Source organism: Curcuma longa, chromosome 20 (genome assembly GCF_044706935.1).
Source record: "Curcuma longa cultivar G26 ecotype Majalengka, Jawa Barat chromosome 20, ITB_CL_G26_1.1, whole genome shotgun sequence".
NCBI classification, from domain to species: Eukaryota; Viridiplantae; Streptophyta; class Magnoliopsida; order Zingiberales; family Zingiberaceae; genus Curcuma; species Curcuma longa.
In genome coordinates this window covers 10,110,592-10,135,313 of record NC_133880.1, presented here as the reverse complement: position 1 = coordinate 10,135,313, position 24,722 = coordinate 10,110,592, and the positions used below count along the sequence as shown (strand labels likewise).

At 38.0% G+C, this 24,722-nt stretch overlaps 1 protein-coding gene across 2 annotated transcripts; it reads left to right on the top strand.

Moving 5' to 3' along the window:
- Nucleotides 1-13,980: 13,980 nt before the first annotated feature.
- On the top strand, nucleotides 13,981-23,370 carry LOC141813104 (serine/threonine-protein kinase PBS1-like). 2 transcript variants are annotated; one of them, XM_074701004.1, is made up of 5 exons: nucleotides 13,981-14,325; nucleotides 14,706-14,908; nucleotides 15,158-15,347; nucleotides 21,286-21,677; nucleotides 22,683-23,370. In XM_074701004.1, exons 1-5 carry the CDS (start codon nucleotides 14,199-14,201, stop codon nucleotides 23,160-23,162), a joined length of 1,392 nt encoding a protein of 463 aa, XP_074557105.1. In that variant the 5' UTR covers nucleotides 13,981-14,198; the 3' UTR covers nucleotides 23,163-23,370. The 2 variants fall into 2 exon arrangements, with proteins under 2 accessions (XP_074557105.1, XP_074557104.1); XM_074701003.1 differs by having other exon boundaries at nucleotides 14,703-14,908.
- The last annotated feature ends 1,352 nt before the right edge of the window (nucleotides 23,371-24,722 follow it).

Here is a 24,722-nt window from a genome sequence, read left to right as displayed (position 1 = left end):
CCGAGCAGAACAAGGTCATCCGAGAGGAAGTACAGAAGCTCCTGAAGGTGGGACACATCAAGGAGGTGCACTTCCCGACATGGCTGTCCAATGTAGTGCTCGTGCCGAAGCCGAACAACAAATGGCGGGTGTGCGTGGACTTTCGAGACTTAAACAAGGCGTGCCCCAAGGACTGCTACCCTCTGCCCCGCATAGATCAGTTAGTGGATTCTACGGCCGGGTTTGAATACATATGTATGTTAGATGCCTATCAAGGCTATCATCAAATCCCACTTGATGTAACCGATCAGGACAAGGTTAGTTTTATAACAGCCGACGGCACTTTCTGTTACACTGTCATGCCATTCGGGTTAAAGAATGCGGGGGCCACTTACCAACGCCTGATGGATCGGGTGTTTCAACAACAGCAAGGAAGGAATATTGAAGTCTACGTAGATGACATCCTAATCAAGACGGCTCGGGCAGATTCTCTCGTAGCGGATATTGACGAGACCTGCAGTACCTTGAGGCAATACGGGCTCAAGTTGAATCCAGCCAAGTGCCTCTTCGGTGTTCGAGCCGGGCGTTTTCTCGGGTACATAGTCACCGAAAGAGGAATCGAGGCCAACCCGGAAAAAATACAAGCCTTAGCTCAAATGACCCCTCCCCGAAACTTAAGAGAAGCTCAGAAGCTGGTCGGTTGTATAATGGCTCTATCCCGATTCATTTCTCACTCGGCGGGACGAAGCCTTCCTTTCTTCAAAGTCCTTAGGAAGGCTTAGAAGTTTCAGTGGACTGCCGATTGCGACCGAGCCCTGGAAGAGTTGAAGGATTATCTGACTCAACTCCCCCGATTGGCGAAGACGCTCTTAGGAGAGCCACTCATGATGTATCTTTCCACCACCGAGTCGGCAGTCAGCTCGGTGTTAGTCAAGAGTGATGGACAGTGCCAGCAACCAGTTTACTTCTTCAGCCGCCTGCTGAAAGATGTCGAAACCCGATACACCAGCTTGGAGAAACTGGCCTGGACGGTAGTCTTGTCAACTCGGCGACTTCGGCCATACTTCCTCTCTCATCCGGTAACCGTCTTGACGAACAGCAACTTGGGAAGAGTGCTTACTCAACCCGAGTTCTCGGGACGCATAGCGAAGTGGACTATGGAGCTCAGTCAGTACGACATCCAGTACCAACCGCGCGTGGCCATCAAAGCTCAGGCGTTGGCAGATTTCCTCGCAGAGGCACACCAGGGCGAATCCGAGGAAGAATGGAAAGCATATGTCGACGGGGCTTCCAACAAACAAGGGAGCGGAGTCGGAGTGCTCTTGGTCTCTCCCCAGGAAGAAGAAATTTGGCTTGCGGTACGATTGGGTTTCAAGGCGTCAAACAACGAGGCCGAGTATGAGGCAGTTCTCATGGGCCTGCAAGCGGCTAGAAGGGTCGGGGCCACCCGGTTGCAGCTCCTTTCGGACTCCCAGCTGGTGTCCCAGCAAGTCGAAGGGAACTACGAGATCAAGAATGATCGGCTCCGCCGATACGCCGAGGCCTTCTCAAAACTGAAGATGGAGTTCAAGGAGGTCACTCTCAACAAGATCCCTCGAGCCGAGAACAGCAAGGTCGATGAGCTGGCCAAGTTGGCGAGTTCGGTTACTGAGTGGATGGACGAGGGGCCGATCACACAAGTGGCCTGGATAGCACAGATAGATCAACCACCCGAGACCGTCGATCTGGGTGATTAGAGGAAGCCGATACTCACCTTCCTCCAAACCGGTGAAGTACCTGTAAATCCCGAGCAGGCCCGCCTCCTCAAAAGACGAGCTACCCGATTCACCTTGATCGGGGAACAATTGTATCGCCGAGCCTTCTCTCGACCACTGCTCAAGTGTCTCGGCCCCGAAGACGCCGAATACGTATTGAAGGAGGCTCACCAAGGATGTTGCGGTAATCACGCTGGAGGACGAGCCCTGGCCCGGAAGGTCCTCCTAGCCGGCTACTTTTGGCCGACTCTTCAAGCGGACGCGGCGAAATTGGTGTCTGCCTGCCTCCACTGCCAGAAATATCAGCCGTTCCGAAGACACCCGACAGAGCAGTTGAAGACGGCTACCACTTCGTGCACATTCGACCAATGGAGGATGGATATAGTCGGGCCCTTCCCGATGGGGCCTCAGCAGAAGAAGTTTCTACTGGTTGCAGTAGATTACTTCTCCAAGTGGGTGGAAGCCGAGGCCTTGGCCCGAATCACTGAAGATGTGGTGCTCAAGTTCCTGTGGAAGAACATCGTGTGTCGATACGGCATCCCATGTAGACTCGTCTCGGATAATGGGCGGCAGTTTCAAGGCAGAAAGATCCAAGAATGGTGTAAAGGAATCGGCATCCAGCAAGCCTTCACCTCGGTGGCTTACCCGCAGAGCAATGGGCAGACCGAAGTCGTCAATCGGGAAATAGTGCGAGGACTGAAGACCAAGCTGGATCACGAAGGACTCATACCAAGGACCTGTAGACGGTGCGTCAGCAGACGGTGCAGACCCCTCGGAAACCATCTCTACGAACTGGCGACGGCCTAGGACGACTCTGCTAAAGAAGAAAAAACGGGCTAAGCGAGTGGCGAAAGCTTACTTGATGCAAGGGAGCAGGGAGAACAACGACAGAGAGATGCCGGAGAAAAGAAAGCAGAGAAGAGGACGACGACGGCGAGGGAGGCGTGGTCTGCCTACCCTTCTCCTATTTATACTTAACCCTAGCCACTCTCAGCCGTCCGATCGGAGGGATGGAAAAAGGCGGGATCTGCTGGCGACCGTCCGATGGTTCACATTTCCGAGGCAGGATCCCCATCATTATGACGACGATTCAGCTGTCCCATCGGACACCCCGCCGCAGTAAAGCGTGCCGCGGAAGTCAGCCGCGCTATGCCGATCACGTGCCCACCGACCGAGCCATCCAATGTCCCCCCGACACGTGACAGCTTCGCACTGGTGGCCTATTGCAGGAATATCAACCAGCATAACTCGACTCGGACTCGGTCTAGTCAGTCGAACACACGTCTCCTTCGACTAGACTAGTGGGAAGGCTGGTGTTATGGTTGTAAGGATACAGGGCCGGATCCGATTAAGAGAAACGCCCGAGTCGAGTCAACCATCTTGGAGCAGCCGACCAAGGCCTTACAGCCCGAACCTGAACCCCTGGGTAATCACCCGAATGGTCCCTATGCGAGTCCGATAGACTGATTGGTCAGCAGATGATACGGTTAACTCCGCCGAGCCGACTCCCGGCTTACCTGATTGAGTAGAGCCCCCGACTCGAGTAGAGCCCCCGACTCGCCCCGGGGAGTCAGGGCCGAGTCGTACTCTCTGACCACTCCCTTTCTTGTCCTATGGCCGGCTCAGCTGACAAGTCGCAGCTTGCTTACCTTAGTATCGGAAGTCCCTTCGTGGAGTTCGATTAATTTGTTCCAGAGTTCCTTGGCACTGTTGATTGGTCCGACTCTGTTCAACTCCTCCTTGGTTAGGCCACACTGAAGCGTCTGGGTAGCTTTTGCGTCTGCCTCGATTTTCTTCATTGTAGCTGCATCCCAGAGCTCGCAGGAGAGTGGTTTTCCATCATTACCAGTTGGGATTGTGAGTCCCGTCTGGATGATGATCCACAGTTTTCAGGTGACATTCCATCCTGGTTTTCCAGTATGGAAAGTCGTCACCCGAAAACAGGGGAGGCCTTGCGGTGCTTGAGCCTTCTTGTTGGGCCATTGATTTATGCAAAAAAAAACAGAAACAAAAAGAATTTCCAAGACTTGGTCTTGGATTAGTAGTGCGGGAGAATAGAAAGAAACTTAAAAAATTAAAAAAAATTCGAAAAACCGTCTTGAATCAGTGGTTGCACTGTTTTCAAGAACCCCCGCTCTGATACCAATTGTAGGATCGAAAACACGCTAGAGGGGGGGTGAATAGCGTGTTTGCACGCTTTTCGATTTTTCGATAAAACTCGAGTGCGGAAGCGGAAGCGAAAAACAATTTGCAAGAAACAGAGATTAAGTGCAGAAAGTAAAGGACGCGTTTGTTTTTACTTGGTTCACAGCGCAACGCTGCTACTCCAAGGCCCACGGTCTTCGACCGTTTACTTTGGGCAATCCACTAATGCACTTGCCCCTTTACGGCAGCAAGTGTGTCGAAAAAATCTCGGTACAAAATCGTTTACAAAAGATTGCTTAAATTAAAGTACACGCTTTGTTACCGAAGTTTTGATGCTCGCGTTCGCTCCCCGGAAGTTGAACTTGTCGCCTCGGTGTGTTGGGAAGATGTCTTGAAGAAGGCACAGCACCGACGTCGAGTTTGGAGCACTTGGGAGTCACGAGAACGAGCGAAAATGGAGAAAGAACTGTTGTGCTCGAAGGCTGGTCGCGGGTCTCTTTTATACTAGGCCTGAGTCGACTCAGATTGCCATCTGGGTCGACTCCAGCCGACGTGGCAGATAAAACTTGATCTTCTTCTTCGCTTATCCCCTCTGAGTCGACTCAAATCGCATCCTGGGTCGACTCCAGTCCCGATGGCGGCAGCGGCGATCAGTTTTGACCCTGAGTCGACTCAAAAGCCCATCTGAGTCGACTCCAGGCTGATTTGGCAGAAAACTCGACGCGCTGACTCCTGACTTCGGCTGACTCGGCTGGAGTCGACTCCAGAACCAATCTGGGTCGACTCCAGACCCGAAAATCAGTTTTTAGGCCGGAGTTAAGCTTTCGTCGAAGTTCTATTCCTGCACAAAAGTTAGCTCAACATATAACATGTAAAGTATTGAGTCGGTTCGCCGAACCAACTCCGAGTCTTAACTTCGGATCTCCGGTGAGATCCTGGGTTAGACCGGCGCCTACTGTTCCTCGTAGGAACGCGTCCTCACCCACTCCCCTCGGGAGAATTTACCTGATGCCAACCGAGTCCTCCTGACTCGTTGGACTTTTGCTTGGCTCTGTCGTTGCCCCCCAGGACTTTGAATGCAACTGATCCTCCTGATCAGTCCACTCTTCTGCTGCAACTTGTCCTCCTGACTAAGTCCAGCCTTCTGCAACTTGGTCCTCCTGACCCAAGTCCAGATCTCTGCCTGGTGCACGTTGACTCTGCCAAGTCTTCTTGCCTAGATGCACTAGGACTTAACCTGTTTCTGCAAGCTCAGTTCACTCTGGTTAGACAAACCACATACTTAACTTGATCCTAGTTCCATAATCAAAACTTAGGTTTGACTTGCTAGTGCTTCCTGCACTAACAATGATGCACCAGAGCAGCTAAGGCTATATGTCGTGCCGAAGAGGTTGTGGAAGTCCTCCAGTACAGTCACCTGAACGTCCTCAACATACTCTGGTAAGTGGTCATCTCTGGTCACATGTGTAACCATCCCCATATTCGCCTCCATAAGCGACATGTGGTATCGCACCTGAAGAAAACGTGCTCCAGGGTCTCCTCCTCCCGCCTACAGAAAGTGCATCGCCGGTCCGGTAGGTACTCCTGTGGGGCATGTACTGGCAGTCTCCCTCGTGCAAGCAGCCACAGTGTGAAGGCGTGACTTGGCTGAATAGAGCTATGCCAGACCGTCCTCATCCACGGCTGTCTCGACCTAGTACCTCAGAAATAATCATACGCTCGTCGGACGCCCCCCCCCCCCTCCTGGAACCAAGATGATAGGAGTTGTGCTGCCACTGCTGGGCTCTCCGCAGTGCTCATGATATGATCTCTGATAAGAAGTAGCTGCTTCAAGAGTGGGGAATCACCATAGCATGCCGTCCACTCCCCCGAATTGCTATCCTCTCCCCCAAATCAACAACTAGTAGACTCGACTTCTAGTTGTGAACTCATTTGTATGTTGGATGCATATTAAGGCTATCATCATATTCCTCTAGAAGCTAAGGATTAAGAAAAAGTCAATTTTATCATCTTGGACAAGACCTTCTATTATAATGGCATGCCGTTTGGACTAAAGAATATATGTGCAACATATCAATGGCTGGTGGACTAAGTCTTCAAGAACCAAGTTGGGAAGAACATTAAAGTGTATGTGGATGATATCCTAATTAAGACTACTTGAGCTAAGACCTTGATCTGTGATATCGAGGAAACTTATGGCACACTGCGATGATACGACCTTAAGATGAACCCAAGCAAGTGCCTATTCGGTATCATGAGTAATCATTTTCTAAAGTACATTGTGATTGAATGCGGAATGGAGGCCAATCTAGAGAAGATTTAAGCACTGCAAAACATGTCTTCACCTCAAAATCTCATAAAAGTGCAAAGGTTAGTCACCCGAATCACAACACTCTCTTGGTCTATCTCCAAGTCGTCCGGCTGAAGCCTGCCTTCCTTCAAGGTGCTCTAGAAGTCAACCCGTTTCACATTGGATGAAAAATCTGAGTAGGTCTTTATAGAGCTCAGATTTTTGGAAACAACCCTCTTAGGGTTCCCTATTACAGAGAAACACCTTCTCAGTCTCCTAGGGCAGGGGAGATCCCCCCAAATCCCAAATGCTCAAAATAATAGCCTCTACAATCTTTCAAATCTATTAGATCCTTTCTAAATTATCAAAGCGCCACCAAAATGACTTTTTTGGGACTTTAAACTTAGTTTTTATGGGTTCCGCCCTAAACCAAAATGACAGCTTCAATTTAATAGGTTGTGGGCCATATTTCACATAAATTGGCATCCTCAAGTTGTGGATTCAGATATGACCCATGCCAAAGGCACGAGTATGACTAGTTGTACAGTGCATGGGTTGCTTCGTTTTATGTATAACTTTAGTCGGGGGAACATGCTCATGTCATGAGACACAACCATAGTATCTTCCTCACTATGGACTCTTGTTCCAAGCCTTTTTCGCTCTAATTAAGCTTCGAATTTATATCCTATTAATAAAAAAACATAAAGAGTAGTTCTCCAGATAAAAAATGTAATCAATGGAAAGATATGAGAGTGTATAAAATATGCTCATGTAATAAAATAAAATATATACAAAATAATATTAAATATTCTATATAAAATACATACATCAGTCTACTGCAAAGTGCTCACTGTCCAAAACAGTGTAACTTTCTCTTATATCCTTTGCTTGGAGTAGAGTCGTCTACAACAAAGTACTCACTGTCCAAGACAGTGCATTCTCCTTTGCCTGGAGTAGAGTCACTTATTGCAAAGTGCTCATTGTCTAAGATGGTATAACCTTCTCTTCTCCTTTGCTTGGAGTAAAGTCGTCTACAACAAAGGACTCACTATCTGAGACAATGCAAACTTATCTTCTCCTCTAATTGGAGTAGAGTTGCCTATTGCAAAGTACTCACCATCCAGGATCATGCAAACTTCTCTTCTCCTATGACTGGAGTAGAGTCGCCTACTACAAAGCACTCACCATCCAAGATGATGCAACCTTTTCTTCTCCTCTAACTGGAGTAGAGTCATCTATAGCAAAGTACTCACTGACTGAGATAGTGCAACCTTCTCTTCTCCTATAATTAGAGTAGAGTCGCCTACCACAAAGTGCTCACTGTTCAAGATAATGCAACATTCCTCTACTCCCTTGCCTTGAGTAGAGTCATCTACAACAAAGTGCTCATTGTTTAAAACAATGCAACCTTCTCTATTCCCTTGCTTGGAGTAAAATCGTCCACAACAAAATTGTGCACTAGCAGAAATAGTGTAATCTTTCCTTTGTCTAGGGTTAATCTACTATGACAGTTATTTGTAGTTTTTTTTTAGAAAGATTATTAGTTCATTGAACCAATAGAAGTTGGATGGTACAGAAATAAAGGATGAAATGGGGCTCAATTGGCATAAAACATTAAAAGGCTCTTTCAAACCCAAACCTCTATCAAGGACGGCGCCGATTAATCTTGGTTCTCATAATTGTAGTTCCTTCTTTCTATAATCAATAGTTATCCTTGATCTATAATTTAATTTTAATATAACTTGAAAATAATACTATAAAGGTAATTAGGAAGTAGACAATTAGAAAGCAACAAGGTAGTAAATATTTATTTCAAAAGTTAAGTACACCTACATGCAAGATAATAGGGAAAGCAACCTCCCTAAAATTAAGGGTACACATAGGATTCAGTAAAATAAAAGTCAAAATTTAGAATAGGTCTACAATTGCATTAGTCAATCTTTCATTTTGTCCTCGGGAATATTATCCATCACTTTTTGAATATCAAAAAAGTTGGAAGAAATACCTTCTGGAGGGTAACCAACTTCTTTAAACTGGTTGACAACTCCAAAAAAATCATATGAAGAAAAGAGGAGGATCTTGCACCTAGTAGATCATAAAATCGAACAGATTCTGTGGTCCAACAACCCTTCTCATCCGCCTCATAATCAATCAACTTCTTCTTCAACAGAGTTACTTTTGATATAGCCGATTCCAATTGATTTTGCATTTCCTGGGACTTACAATTGGATTTTAGATAAAGTTTATCAAACTCCTTTAGTTTCTCTTATAAATGGAGTAGTTGTTCTAAATAATACTTGGTTTTAGTTTTGTAAATAGTCATCTCTGCCTTTGTCGACTTTATATCTTTAGCTTGTTGCTCTAGTTGAACTAGAAGTTCTTTTTCATGGATTTGCATTTTATCATATTCGCCTATTAAGAAGGGGAGTTGACATAACATCTCTTGTTGGGCCATCAAAACTAACATGTAGATGGAAATAGTTAATATACACTAGGAGATAGCTAGGAGTAGTTATGAATCCTTACCTTTTTAATTTACTAGAATTAGTCATAATTTCTGTCAATCTTATTAGAGTAAGTTTTTGCATTGCTCTGCTTTCTCCTTATCTATCCCTATGATCAGAATACTTGGGATAGCAGGAGAAGACGAACTCCCATATAAAATATCTAGTATAGAGTTAGCTTGAAGATCTAAAGCAGGGATAATTTTGGCACAGTAGAAGACTGTTTCGACCATGAAAAGACAGTAGGTAATACTTTTGTCTTTGTGGATTTAGATAGGAATCCGATTCAGACAAGGGGCATTTTTTCACACATGACTTTCTTAAAGGTCGTGAGGGTACATCTAGTTCCTCAGAATGCGAGGGTCTAGTCTGGTGGAGGGACTTTTCTTCCCTGAGAGAATGGAAGAATCAGTATAATCTGAGATAGTGATGATAGATTGTTGTAGATGTTTGTTCAGTGATGCCCTTAACATTCACATAAAAAGAGGATGTATTAATTGTCACAGATAAAAAAACAATGATTAAAACCATACCTATTGGGTAAGACAGTTCCGTTCCTTTCAGACTTAGTCCAAAATGACAAAGAAGATATTCTTCTACCAAAAGGTCTATGTTAAAAGATGGCTTAGATAATTTATGGGCTATCTCTTGATAGGAAGAATTATCCTTGAAAGGTTCCAGTATGGGTTGAGATGGAAATATAGTTGTCCAAGTAGTGGGGCAGGAGAATAGTGATGGTGATCGGATAAAGAAAAATTGAGTTCTCCAAAATTTTGGAGGGGAAAATCTTTTCAAAATTTTCAAATGCTGATGAGTCCCAAAGTAGAATAATCCATTGTCTACTCTTTTTGTGTAGAAAAAAAAAATGAAAATTCATTGGTATAAGGGGAATGTCTAAATATTTGAATATAATAGTGATTCCATATAATAGTCGAAAGGCATTAGGGGTGAATTGTCTTATTGGTGTCTAATGATAGGTCGATATCTCTTCAATAACGGGATTCATAGGAAAATGTAACCCTCATCTAAGTTGTTCTAGGAAAAAGGTTGTATAACTTGGTGGTGGTTGATGCGGACGATCCGATGGCTTGAGGAAAAGAATGTCATGATTACATGGAATAGAGTAAGTTGAGCATATCAAAAGCTTCTCCAGTGGAGGAAGTTCTGAAGAAGTGTGATCAAACCAGAATTGGGAAGGATATGAAGAAGTCATACACTTACTTGTAAAGAAGCGTTGAAGTGTGAAGAAACCGAAGAAGCAAAGAAGGCGACGGTGAATGTTCGCAAGTTACCCTAGCAATGTGAAGAAAGCCTAAATTATGATTTGTTCGATTTGCTTTAAAATGGTGTACAAAGCTTGGAGAACGTCTGATGATATTGGTAAAAGAGTTATGATTTTTATTATAATTTTTGGAAAGTAACCAAGAAAAAATGAATTTATCAGCTTGATATGAGGAAATTTGAGGTTTTGAAGGTTTGCCTATTTTAGATGTGTGAATCTATTTATACTTGCGGATGCACTTAGACAAAAGATAGCAAACTTCTATCTCAACATAGCAAAAATCTCTACGATATATGACTTAGTTTTGTAGTTGGATCCTATAAGATCCTATAAACCAGACAATAATATAAAAATTTAGTCTTAAATTAAGTAATTGAGGATATTGTCAAATAGTGACTCAAGGATAACCAACCTTCCGAAACTACTTTATGTCTCCTTTGTATGCATACAAAATCAGTTCATGCTCCCAAGATCTCATAGAATTCGACAGACTTTAAGAATTTTTTCTTCTTTTGTTCATGGCATTCTTCCTTAGTGGCTTGATAATCTGTTAGTTCTTTTAGTCTTTCTTTTGCCTGCTTTATTTCAAAACTTCTAATAATTAGTTCTTTTCTTTTCCCTAGGTTATTTCTTCCTTCTTCTGGACTACTTTGAGTTTCGTTGATTCATACTCTGCTTTAGTCATCTCTAATTTAATATGGATCGAGGCTGCTTGTTTCCCAACTTTCATTGATTGTTGATTGATTTGTTTCAATTCCTTAAATAAACCACTATTCTTAGTCTCACTATCATTCAGTTCCTGAGCCAATCTCGTATTAAGATCAATGTGTTTAGCTTCCTTATCTAGCATCTTCTAAACATTCTTCGAAGATTGTGGTAGACGCTTAAGGAATTCATACTTATTTGCCCAATTCCTACATGATCAAAAGAACTCAACTACTTGAAAATTCAATTCATAAACAATCTTTTAAATTACCTTGATAGTGTATTCTGCCATGTTGGCTATCAACTCTGGAGTAGTACACTTATTTGCTTCTTCTAATTTTGCTAATTAAAAAGGAGCTTGTTTGGTAATGAGGAAGGGTATAAAATCAAAAGGCATAGAAGTTTTTTGTCCTAATGTCTCGCTTGATATATGAGGGGGGATGGGTACAGAAGTAGTAGTCTCCAGTTGTAGAGGTCCTATTGGTATGGGGATTGATGGTGTCAGAGATACTGGATTTATTGCAGGAGATTTTGGAGGTGATCTTTGAATTAGAAGCGTTGAGGACTGACTGGGACTTAGAATTGCTTTTGAAAAACTCGATTGAGTAGAATTTCTTTATAAATGACTTCTTTTCCTAGGGATTAAAAGTCTATCAGATTCTTCAAAGATAGTTACAATTACAAGTTACATAGGTTCCTATATCTCTGATCAATTGGTGGAACCATAAAAGGGAGGACTTAGCAACATATATTTATTCAATACATATCTATGTTTGCTAAGAGATGTCTTCCACATTTTATTTTCTATCAATATGAGATGAACAATTTTGCATTAGATGTTATTATAATGAATCAAGAATACTTTTCTAACTTGCCTAATAAACAATCAATGTTAGTTGGCGCATGATTTAGTCTAAAATAATAGAAAGTATTGTCACCAATAAGTTTAGAGACATCAAATTGATGAAGAGATAAAAACTCAACTACAGATGAGTACACAAAATTTTCTCTATAAGGACCTAATACTGGTTGTGGGGGCAAATCTTTCTCCTAGTTGGTGGGCTAAGTAAAGCGGTTTGGGATTTGATAAAAAAAATATTGGATTTTTCAGAATTTCTTTGAAATAGGATATTTTTTTAAGAATTGCATGGTTGGACAAGCTATGAAAAAGAAGACAGCAGGTTCACTCTTTTTAGGATAAAAGAAATAGTAGAAGATGGTAGCCTTAACTACAAATCATAATACTCAAATATCATGACTACTCCATAAAAGAGGCGAAAAGAATTAGGAGTCAGTTAATGTAATGAAATGCAAAAATATTTAAAATTTTCTTCAAAGAAAGTAGGGATTGGAAATTGAAGCCCACTCGACATTTGTCCTAAAAAGAAAGTAGTAAAACCTTCTAGTGGTTGATGAGGGTGTTGTGTTTATTGGTCGAAACTCAAAGAGTATCTCAAAATTAACATGAATGACAGTATTATCAGCTTTTGTATAGATTAATGAAGTTGTTTCAAACCACAAAGACGAATCCATGTTTATAACAAGTACAAACACACAAGATCAACTACAGAAGAGAGAATGGAAAAGAAAACCCAAGTAAGGTCTAAAGGAAAGTTACTGAGGAGATAAATTCGTTGAAAAAGAAGAGGCGGGAATAGTTGGAAGCACTAGAGAAAGAAGACAATGGGAAAAAAATGATAAAGGAATGAGGAACAAAAAATCATAAAGGGAGAAAACCAATCAATCTAGGTTATGGGATGCAGTGATCAATTGTCACCATTAGATAAGATTTATAAATTCAAGGCATAATCTCATAAGTTTTTTCATGGGAATTTCTTTTTCAATTATTAAAGTTTAGTCAGTCAGCTATCTTATTCGACTAAACTTAGAAAGGGGCTTATGATCGGAAGGTTAGAAATATTGACTATGTCAATATTTCTACCATGTAAGAAAACCTTTAACTTGGTCAAAGTATGTGACACATGAAATTCTAAACAGAAAGAAGTCGAATCATCTTCCATTTATTCGGATCGGTTATAGAAAGAAATTGGATCATCTTTTATTTATTCGGATTTATTACAAAAAGAAGTCGGATTGTCTTCCAACAACTCATATTAGTTATAAAAAGACTTCAGATTATCTTTAATGTTATATTTAGAGTATGAGAAAAGACTCAGAATCTCATAAGGGAATTCAACCGACTTCAAGAGTATTTAATATTGAGTCATCCAAGTAGTTATGCCATCAATATAGTTATTTATGATGTCAATTACAAGGGATTATATGACATCTTGTATCAGTTACAATAGTTATATACAAAAGGGTAGTTACTGTTTGATCATTTGAGGATTAAAAAGATGCCGCTTCCCCTTTATCTTTGAAAGATATGAGTGGTTAGCTCATTTAAAAAGCCTTCAATAGTTAGAATCAAAAGAAAAGATACCCTTGTTAAAAAAAAGACTTCCATTAATGAAGAGACAAGTTCATTCATTTCTATAAAAGATATTTTATCTCTATGATTGAAGATATACAATCTTTGAGATCATAATAACATTTCATATTCTTCGTTCACTTCTCCATTTTACTTTGACTTGAGACGCTAAGGTGTACATTAACTCCTTTCTAATCTCTTGCTAAGTCTTCTCAGGGATAGTTGGCTCTGTGGTGGTGGATGTCTCTATGACTGATCTCCTTCTGTTGACTCCTTTAGCCAACTCCTTCCTATCATCTCTTTATTTCAGAAGTTATTATTACTATATCATCTTCAAAAATCAATCTTCCATGATTTATTAGGGATTTGACTACCCTTATACTCAGACCGGAACATATATTTAGATCAAGGAAGAGAGAAATAAAAAAAGACTTAGTTAATGATGATAAAATAAAATAAATATGATGTATAAAGATTCATATAGTCATCTCCACTTTTTGAATAAAGATTTAGTCATTATTATTGAGTGAATGACTATAGAACTTATAAATTTATCACAACATATATATATATATATATATATATATATATATATATATATATTTGAATCATCAAATATTTATAAAATGGTGTCAAACATGTCACCCATTTGATATCAAAATGGATGGAAATTAAATGTGATAAATTTGATATTAATTTATCAATGTTTTGATAATTTTTTTAAAGAAATGAAAAGGTTGGTATAATTTGGTGATAGATCTTATAAATAAATTGTACATTGATTTGGGATTCGAAGTATGGGTAGACCAAGAATGTGGATCAATACAATCGAATAGATTCTTATAACTAACAAGATACTCGTATGGGATCCGACCGACGCAAGCGCCTGCTCTCCCCCCTCCCATTTTTGCTTCGCCTCGATCTCCTCCTCATCGCCGACCTAAAAAGGTTCTATTTTTGCATGGTCGCGCGCGTCCGATCCGAGAGCAATCAACCTTGATGCCCGGAATCGATTCGCCGGAGGTGGAGGCGAGGGGCAGTTTATGGGCGACAAATCCGATCTTTAGGGGTTGTCCGCCCCTTCAGCTCGGATCTGATCTCGCTGAAGATGGGTTGCTTCCCGTGTTTCGAATCACACCGGCGATTGGCGTTGAATCCGAGGCGTCCAAAGCATGATCTGTGCGCGGAGCACCTGCACCCAATGGTGCCTCCGCACATTGATCGAGTGTCTTCGTGTTTGTCCCTCATTCATTTTCCTCTTCTTTATTTCGAGCATTAGTGTTTGGGTGGATCTGCTCCAAGGATTAGAAACGCCGACGCCTATTGAATGATAAAGAAAGGCGTTTTTTTTTTTTTTGTTTTGCGGAAATTAGTTGATGTCGACTACCCTTGTTTGGCATGATTCATACTTCAGAACTAGTGAAAATTGGTGCTCAGGGAAACAATTGTCGAACTGTTTCACTTTGACTTCAGAATTCTTGCTTACTTGGGCTTATATGTGCTCAATATTGATCATTAATATGCCATTTTTGTATACAATATTGTGCTATGGTACCGTATCTTTTCCTACGACCTCAATTTGATTCTTCTTCTGTATATTTTGTTGATACAGCAGCCAACAGTAGGAACCCTGGAAGCAATTCAGGTACAAAGAAGGAGGTGCAAAGTGTAAAGGATCTCCCTGGTGTGGCCATTTCAGCACAGACATTTACCTATCGGGAGCTTGCAGCTGCAACTAAAAATTTTAGAGACGAGTGCTTCCTAGGAGAAGGTGGGTTTGGCTGTGTCTATAAAGGGCAGATTGAGAGCACTGGTCAGGTCAGTTTGTAGATTTGCTGTATAATCTCCATCTATTTGCACCAAAATTGTTAGTCTCTCTGTTTCTCACTGTTTTTAACTGTGTGTGCCTGCATTCTTTTTCTTGCTTCTCAAAAGTTGAATTTGAATTTCAGTTTAGGTGTTTATCTGTGTGTGTATGCATGTGCATTCTGTTCTCTTTCTTTTCAAAGATTGAATTTGTTTATAATTGAGTGCATCTGAGCCTTATGTGTCTAACTCTGTTGGCAGATTGTGGCTGTGAAACAATTAAACAGAAATGGACTTCAGGGAAATAGAGAATTTCTTGTGGAGGTATTGATGCTCAGTCTATTGCATCACCAAAATCTTGTAAATCTTATAGGCTATTGTGCTGATGGAGAGCAAAGGCTTCTTGTTTACGAGTTTATGCCATTGGGATCATTGGAAGATCATTTACATGGTTTGGTTTCTTTATCATTATTTATCCACTTCAACTATTTCAATACCTCAAGAATGTGTAGTTTTCATTTCTTCCATTTTTTAATTCTGTATCTGATTCATTCATCTATATATAGATAGAGAAAGCAGATGAAACATAGTGTTAACCATAAGGGCTTCTAATTTTAGACTATTTTCTTTGACCTCTTGTCTTTTGTTCTATTCATGTAGAAGATGTGAATGTTGGAAACTTGTTTGTAGCTTGAGATTTGAAAACATTAAGGTTTTAAGCTCCTTTAACTTAGTTATTTAGCCTTTGATCTTGTGCCATGAGTGGAATGAAGATTCTCAACAATCCAATTCAAGTCATAAGCTGCTGGCTCTATTAGGCATATTTCCTTTCTTTTTCATCATGTAAAGTTTAAATTGCCTGTGTAATTGCTGCATACTTTATAAATCTTTGTGCCACAAGCGGAATGAAGATTCTTTACAATCCAATTCAAGTCACAAGCTGCCTGCATTTTAGATGTACTTTCATTCTCTTCCATTAAGTCAAGTCTAAATCACTTGTGTAATTACTTGTATAATTTTAAAACCCCACATAAGTTCCATGAAAGCAAAAGTAGGAACTTTATTAAGGAGAGATTAAAATTATTTGGGGCTTGGACTTTTATTGTTGCATATATTTTTCTTCTAATTTCCCTTATGAAGGACGCCTAGGTGTTCCTCTCCTTTTGTATCCCGTATTCCAATTTGTTGATAATGTAAATCCAATTTTATTTAAAGCCATGATCGATTTCTTATCCTTCCAATTCAGGATCCAGCTTATGATGGATATAGATGATTTCTTGTCCATAGCTCCCAAGTTCATTTTGGTTTTTATTTTTCATCAAACTAAGTTCCAATGTATAGAGCTTATATATACATTTTAGTTTAACTGAAAAGAATCTGGACATGTTTGTTGGTTTGAATTTTTAGTTGTGTAGTGTTACACTTTTCCTGTTTCTTCACTCTGTAAGTTATCTTTTTGTGATAGTGAATTCTCTTCATTGTGATTGTTGTATTGGAGACTATATTCTTGGTTGAATTATGCAGTCGCTTAAAATAAGTTTATCAGAATTTAGTTTGTCTATGCTGCTTATTCAGCTTGTTTAATTTGACCACTCTTATTTTTGTTGTATATAATTTTGCCAACTCCAACCCCCCCCCCCCCCCCCCCCCCCCCCCCCCCCCCCCCCCCCCCTTTCATTCTCCTCCACTCATTATTTGTTTACATTCGACACATTCTACTTGAGATTAAGTGGTAGCACTAATTGCATGAGATATACAAGCACATGCTGTGTAGGCATCATCACTAAATCCTGTTTGATTCTCAAAGAATAGCACACATGCTAACTTCTGAGTTCTTATTTCTCTAGATTAAACCTCTCATAGCATTTTGATTATCTTTCAGAAATTAGTAATTATCAATTTGTTTCAATAAATGTAGAGCAACTTAATGCTTAGTACACAGAATATTTTAGTGGCTTATTGATCAACTTGTTTGACTTGCAAATGATTTTACAATGAGTTAGTATATTGTAGGTTAAATTGTATGCATGCAGTTAATTGTGCCCACTTAAAAGTTTGTTTACACAATTGTTAAAAAATTGATGTCTGGTTCCTCATTCCTCGTTGGTAATGAATCTATTGTCAAAAAATAATGGATCATTCAGACTATATTTCTTTAAAATCTCATAATGTGGAGCTTTGTTGACAATTTACCCTAGAAAAAAGATCAATTAAATTGCTTTCGTTGCCGCCATCATTCTCTCATTATTGCTGAATAATACTTCTTCTCACTTCAAAATCAATAGGAATTGTTGACAAACATAAAAAAAAATTCTTTGATGAATGATAATAGATTGCTTGAATTTTAGGATAAGTAGAACCAAAACTGAATATTTGAATTCAGTTTCAAGAGAATCAATAGAATAATTAACATGCATTAGCATGAAATTTCTAATAATGAGAGTTTTAGTATCTTGGATCTATTATTCGATAAGAGAAAATTAAAGAAGATATCTAATAGGACAAAGAATGAGTGGTGGAAATAGAGAACAACATTTGGAGTTGTATGTGATACTTTGTGTCCCTTTCAGTGAAAAGGGAAATTTTAGAAGTGGTATGACAAGTGTTACTGAGCTATTAGAAAACATGTGAAATAGTTCATGTAGTAGAGGTGAAAACTCTTTGACTAATGTGTTGGGTTATGATAAAGGATCAAATAAAAATATAATATTGGAGAGTAAGTAATTATAGCCCTAAATGACATTATTGCCAATATCATTTTTTTTGTGAATAAAAGGGGGTTAAATAATTCATCAAGCACAATCTTTATGATTAAAATTTTAAAAATTATGAAAAATAAAATAAATTATATTAGTAACTATGATATGAATATTAATGATAATTAAATAACAACAACAGCTACAGCAACAATAATAATAGTGTTAAGAAGATTAATCTGATATTTTATTTTTTAATTAATGTTAATATTTTTTTAATATTAATTAAATAAAATCTTTAATTAGTGTTATAATTATTTTAATAGATTAATTTTATATATTAATTTCATTACCAATATTTGGACAGTAACTAAATTTTAATAATGTCAAACAATAATTAATTAAAAATGTTATTATAGTAATTGTTAAGAAGACTAAACTGCTAATTTAATTATATTTGTTGTTGATATTATTTTAATATTAATTAGCAAAAAAATTTATAATAAATAATAATATAAATATTAGTAATGATTAGTGTTGTTAATAAATAATTTACTGCATGATTAGGTCTTTTATCTATTGATAATTATAATGATATTTTGTCACCTATAAGTTTTTATAGTTCTTGTAGAATGGGTAATAATTTTTTTATTTATTATGGAATTTTGTATTATCTAATGTTATAAGGTTTAAAGTCTAGATTTGTGCAATTTTGGTCGTTGATCAAGACGATGTGGTTTCGATAACATCCCAAAATACTGACACACGTGGTGTTGATGATGAATTAGATGGAGAAGGTGGAAGGAGATGAAAAAGATCGCTACATATGTCGGGGCAAGGTATAAAGTATGGTTCTATGTTGGAGTTTTTGGGCTTTAGCTGGAATGGTACTGGTTTGACACCGTGTTGTGTTGATAGTTGACACACTTTTTTACGCATCAAAGTATGCTGTGATGAATTTCGATTGGTTTAATTCCTTTAATACTCTTTCACTCACTTAGTTTATTCACTTATAAACATATAACAATTTAATACTAATTCATGATTTTCTATTTTTAATGATACTCTTAACTTAGTTACTTATAAAAATATAGTTATTGGAATTAGATAATCTATTGAATTTGAATTTTGGAGAAACAAGACAAAAAACTAACATTACTTAACTTCATCTTGACACATATAATGACATACCAAGATGTGCCGTGATGACACAATATGTTACTCATCGACATTGGAAAGACATGAGAGACTACCCATGTCAATGTTCCTACAAATTGGCGGAATAATATGTTTCAACTATGGCGCCCAGCACGCTACAAGATTCCAAAAGACGAAGATGATAATAATCACTTCAACATGTCAAACTTTCCTTCTTTGTATTTACTCATTGACATTAGATATTTTTACCGTAAGAGTTATTACACATCATGTGCAAACTCAAACCTTGGCTTCATAATATACATAATCATATTAAACAATCCATCCCTTGCTTCATGCTGAGTTCTTCGAACGCAATCCAGTACACTCTTGGTGCATAAAACCATGGGTTTTTCTTCCTCCAAGTCATGCCATACGGCAGAACTTCTCAAGAGTAGGTTCTCCTTCAACCCTAGTGAAGTTGGTTGATTTTTGAAGAATTTTTTGGTTTCTTCTAGTCGTATCCATTCCTACTGATTTACCAACAATTACTTGCTATTATTTTCGCTATTCCGGCGATCCTCAAACCAATGCCCTAGATATTAGCCAAAATCAGACCAAGTAGCTAATCCAAATCCAACTTGACCAATTTTTATTAGAATTGGCTGAGTTTGACAACCATAGAGAAATGAGTTGAATTGGTATAAATGTTTATTAATGAACAATATATTTTATAGTAGAAAAATTAAATATATTAGAGTGGAAGGTATAAGGAGTGTGAGATCTAAGAAAACATTAGTCTAACTGATTGAAATGCTATAGTGATACAGATTTGCATAAAGCTGAAGGAGAAGGAACATAACTTATCTTAACGCTATCATAACTAGAGGTATCAGCTACAATGTGACAATTTTTCAGATCTGTTATAAATTTTACTTTAATAAAGAATATAACATAAGATAATTAGAAAGAAAGATGGTCAAAGGTATTGAAGTCAGGAAGGAGGGGAAAGCTTAAAACATGGAGTTTATTGTCTTCACAATAATATAGAATAAAAAAAAAGAATTCCAGAGAGAGCGAGCTATAACTCAAACTGAGTATTAAAGGAATCTGTTTTTTAGAGGATTTATAGTTACAAATCTTAATGATACCTTGCTAGTTTTGAGTTTCTACAATTGATTATGATGTTGAATATCTTCGCCTTGATCTTTAACATGGGTGCAGATTTAGGTGTCCAACAGTTGTTTCTAAAAGTTGTTATTCAATGCACGGTGTGGATACCATTATCAGAGAATTAGGTGTCTGTCATAAAGGGGTTTGGATGGAGAGTCTGAATTACTCAGAGGTTATGGACCTCAAAACAAACTGTTTATTTAAAATAGTATGGTCCTTTATATTTCTTTTCATGGCTTCGATCAATTTTACTACCATGCTAGAAAATGACAATCCAACTGAAATTATTTGGATAAGAAAGATGCAAAGTATTCTGAATGAAATGATTATTGATCTTATAGAAGTTCTATGATGCAAGGGTTCCCATAAGGTTGAAAGCTTTGATTTCAAGAGTCAAGACCAACTGTTTCTGTTTTGGAGAGGAACAGAGATTTTTTCTCCATGTTTGATTAACATCACATTATTATTTGTATAATCCATGAACTTCAACAGTTTTTTGTTCACACCCATCATTTTTTTGATGGAGATATGCTGAGCATTCACAAAGGTAATTGCTAATGTGAAAATTTAAGGTCGTTTGAAACATTGAAGATTTGCCGTGGGCATCTTGGCTGAAATTTGATAAGATGATATTGACTTGTTCAAAAATAACTTAGATTCTACAGTTATATAATAATTATTTGGAATTAGTGGGAAAACCAAAGAAAGGTTTATTTAATACAAGTAAAAGAGAAAGATATGCCTGTAGCTAAAACTGAATAACTTGAAAGTTCAATAAGCATACTCCAAATAGCTATCATGTAGGCTTTCGTCATGTGTTTTTTGGTACTGTTTGCATGAATTGAATCTTCTGATGACTTGCATTTAAAGGAAACCTGCTTTGGGACTTCCCATTTCAGTTTTTTACCTTTAAATCTCTGTTCTTGGATACTGAATAGGATTCATATTAACAAATAACCAAATATTAAATCATCAATATTTGAAAGATCCTGCAAATTCCAACAATTACCTCATGAATACAAATCAAGTCTCCCAATTCCTACTTCGTATCTTAGGAAGTAAGTCTCAGGGATCCTGCAGTTACTATCTATCTGCCTTTTTTAGTAGAATGGTAAAATTGATTAAAAATCAGTTCTTTTTTATTACTCTTAGTTCTATTGATCTCCTTAATGTACTTCAATACCCTTATGGTTTCTATTCTGCCTTGGGAGGAGCATGTCAAGTATCATATCCGCACTTCCATTCTTGTCCTTTGACAACTGAAGTGACTAAAACATTAAATCATGATGCATCTACACAAGTAGTATTTTCTTGATTAGTTAGAGGAATTATCTTTTAGTTGAATATATTTACTGACTTAACAATGTTCTTGAATGATTACAGATCTGCCACTTGACAAGGAGTCACTGGACTGGAACACAAGGATGAAAATTGCTGCAGGTGCAGCCAAGGGGTTGGAGTATCTGCATGATAAAGCTACCCCACCAGTCATTTACAGGGACTTCAAATCTTCCAATATTTTATTGGGCGAGGGTTATCACCCAAAGCTGTCAGATTTTGGTCTTGCAAAGCTTGGTCCAACTGGAGATAAATCTCATGTATCGACAAGGGTGATGGGCACCTATGGGTACTGTGCCCCAGAGTATGCTATGACTGGACAGCTGACAGTTAAATCTGATGTTTACAGTTTTGGAGTCGTTTTGCTGGAGCTGATAACTGGGCGAAAAGCAATTGATAGCACAAAACCACATGGTGAAGAAAACCTTGTTGCATGGGTATGCTTCATGATATTCTTAGTCGTTAAACTGATTGTTTTATGGCAGTATCCTGCTTTTAATGTCCTGGAAATTATTTTGCATGTTTTTTCACATATTTGTCAAGTTTGATTATGAATTTTTAATGCAATGTTATATCCTGCTTTTAATGTGTTGGAAATTATTTGCATGTTTTTTCACATATTTGTCAAGTTTGATCTATAAATTTTTGATGCAATGTTATAGACCTGATTTATGCTTTGCAATTGTGCGTAGATATGCAAATACATACAGGTTATTTTTGCGGAAAACAATGAATGCATGGGCAGACATCATTTTTCACCATAGCAATGTAAAAACCATGCTGGAGCATTTTTGGGTTATGGGATGGTTTTAATTCACTTATTGCAATATAATCTCTAATTTACATTGCTCATTAGACATATATCCAACTCATTAGACATGAAAGCCAACTTCTAGTGATGAAAATAAAATAAACCACTCTGCAATAAACCAGTTGAATAAAATAATCTAGGGTACATTTATCTAACATATAATTTTACTTTATTTATTACTTTTACCATTTCCAGTGAATGTAGTTTATTTTGTTCATGTCTAAAATCTAAATATTGTTACATTCAGTCAATAATGTTCTTTTTCTTGTTCTCATACTTGCTTCTCTTTCTCATTGAAGACATCAACTAAAGCACACGACTTGTACTTTTCACCTAGTCACGGGTTCACTTTGTTGAATATTTTGGGATATAACTATGGCATTAGTTCATCTTTCAAATTTGCAGATCAATTCTAACATTATGGAATGATTGCTCAGTGTGAGCATATTCATCTTCTTATTTAGTATTTTCTTCAACTGGGGTGGTATACTTTTTGGATTGGGGATGAATAATTGTTAAAACTCCGTCGATGATAAACTGGCTACCAAAATTTAAATGGACCAATTTGAGTTTTTGCATTCCCTGCAGTTTCAAAATTTTTAAATGTCACCTGACATTGCATATTCACCAGGCACAGCCCATGTTCAATGATCGAAGGAAACTCCCACGACTTGCTGACCCCAGATTGCAAGGCCGATTCCCGATGCGTGGGCTCTACCAAGCACTTGCTGTAGCATCAATGTGCATCCAAGAACAAGCTGCCAGTCGTCCTCTTATAGCAGATGTTGTCACTGCTTTGTCCTACTTGGCAAACCAAGCTTACGATCCCAATGCTTCACCTACCTCTAGTAGTAGATCTGGGGGTGACAAAAGCGAAAGAAAAGTTCGCTCAGGTGGAAGAATGGTAGTGAGAAATGAGGAAGGGGGAGGTTCTGGTCAAAAAATGGAACTTGAAGGATCAGAAAAAGAGGACTCCCCCAGAGAAATAGTTGGGCTCTTGAAAAAGGATTTTGATCGAGAGCGAGCTGTAGCAGAGGCAAAGATGTGGGGCGAGAATTGGCGGGAGAAGATGCGAGCAAACTCACGTGATACATCAAATGCAAATAGCTGAAGAGGACACTTCTCTTCCCTTCTTATTTTTCTGCACTAGGGAAGTGGGGAGTCATAGCAATTGCTCATTCTCAAGTTCACGTTATCTTTCTTACTGAAGTGATTAAGGGAAGCAACTGGACATTTTATGTTGTTTATAAGTCCAAGAAATTTTGTAAGGGGGAGCATATATATTTTGCCTTTTGTCGACTTTGTGATGGTTGGAATCCTGCACTGTTGTTGAATTATAGGCAAAATGTATCTGAATCCAAGGATTCAAACTGTCTGCAACATCTTTAAACAGATTGAACGTTTTTCCAGTTGTAACATTTATGTCTCTGAAAGAAATGTGTGCCATTTTTTTTCTGCTAGTAGAACTGGAATAGTATTTGGTGGAGATGTATATTTTAGTATATTGAAAATTTGTTCTTAGTGGATCAAATGGTTTGCTTTGCATCTCTGGATCTTGTGGCATTCATTCTGTTAGATCCTTCAATCAGAGTTTAATCAGAGGATATTTTTATTAATTACAAGGTTTAGTAATTGACTGGTGACCAAGTTGAAATTAATTTATTAGATTTTAATTTAATTAACTTCAATTAGATCATTTGGTGGTTCAAATAAGAACTTGAATATATTATAATTTATCAAAATTATAATGAAAAATACGATAAGATAAAGAAACTATTAAATCTTTATGGGCAAAAAATCAAAAGTGTTCATCATTTGTCAAAACTTCATATGGGCACTCCTTTTATAAAAACCATCAAATGGATACTCCATTTAAAGTGAACGATCCAAAATACCCTTAATGTAGATCTGGTTTAAAAATTTTACATTTTTGAACCGTGTTCAGAATTTGAGCTTCAACCTAATATATATTTCATCTTCGACCTAAAACCTTCCTTCTTCCTCTCTTCTTCAGTTTAGAATTTAACTTTTCCTCACAATATGGAATTTTTTTTTCTTTTTTTCTACAAACAGCTAAAAATACTACATGCATGTTTTCCTGTTTTACAAGTAATTAAACCCATTTTTAGAGTTTTTTATGATTATATTTATATGACAACTTTTTTTTTTTTTGTTCTCGTTGTCTTGTTAATTTCAAATATAGATTTTCTTATTATAAACTCTAATGAGTTTAGTTCCCTATGTTTTATTTTGTTGTTAGCGTGTTTTTAAATAAGTCAAGCGAATGAGACTCCATAATATCTACTACATTTCAAATGAATATTATTTGATCATGACCGATTATGTAGAAACTAACAAGTAGCTACTATAATGTGTAACAGCTCGTTGTTAGCTTCTACAAAGTGTCATTATCTTATATTAATTTTACTTATTTGAGAGTATTAAAATAGTTAAAACAACATTTCAATGAGCAAAACAAATGAAAGAGACTCTATAACATCCATTATATTTCAAATTAATATTATCTAATTACAATCGGACATGTAGAAAATAATAGGTAGCTAATTCAATGTGTAACAGCTGATTGCTAGCTTTTACAAAATCTCATTATCTTATGTTAATTTTGCTTATTAAAGAGTAAAAATATAGTTAAAATAATATTTCAATGAGC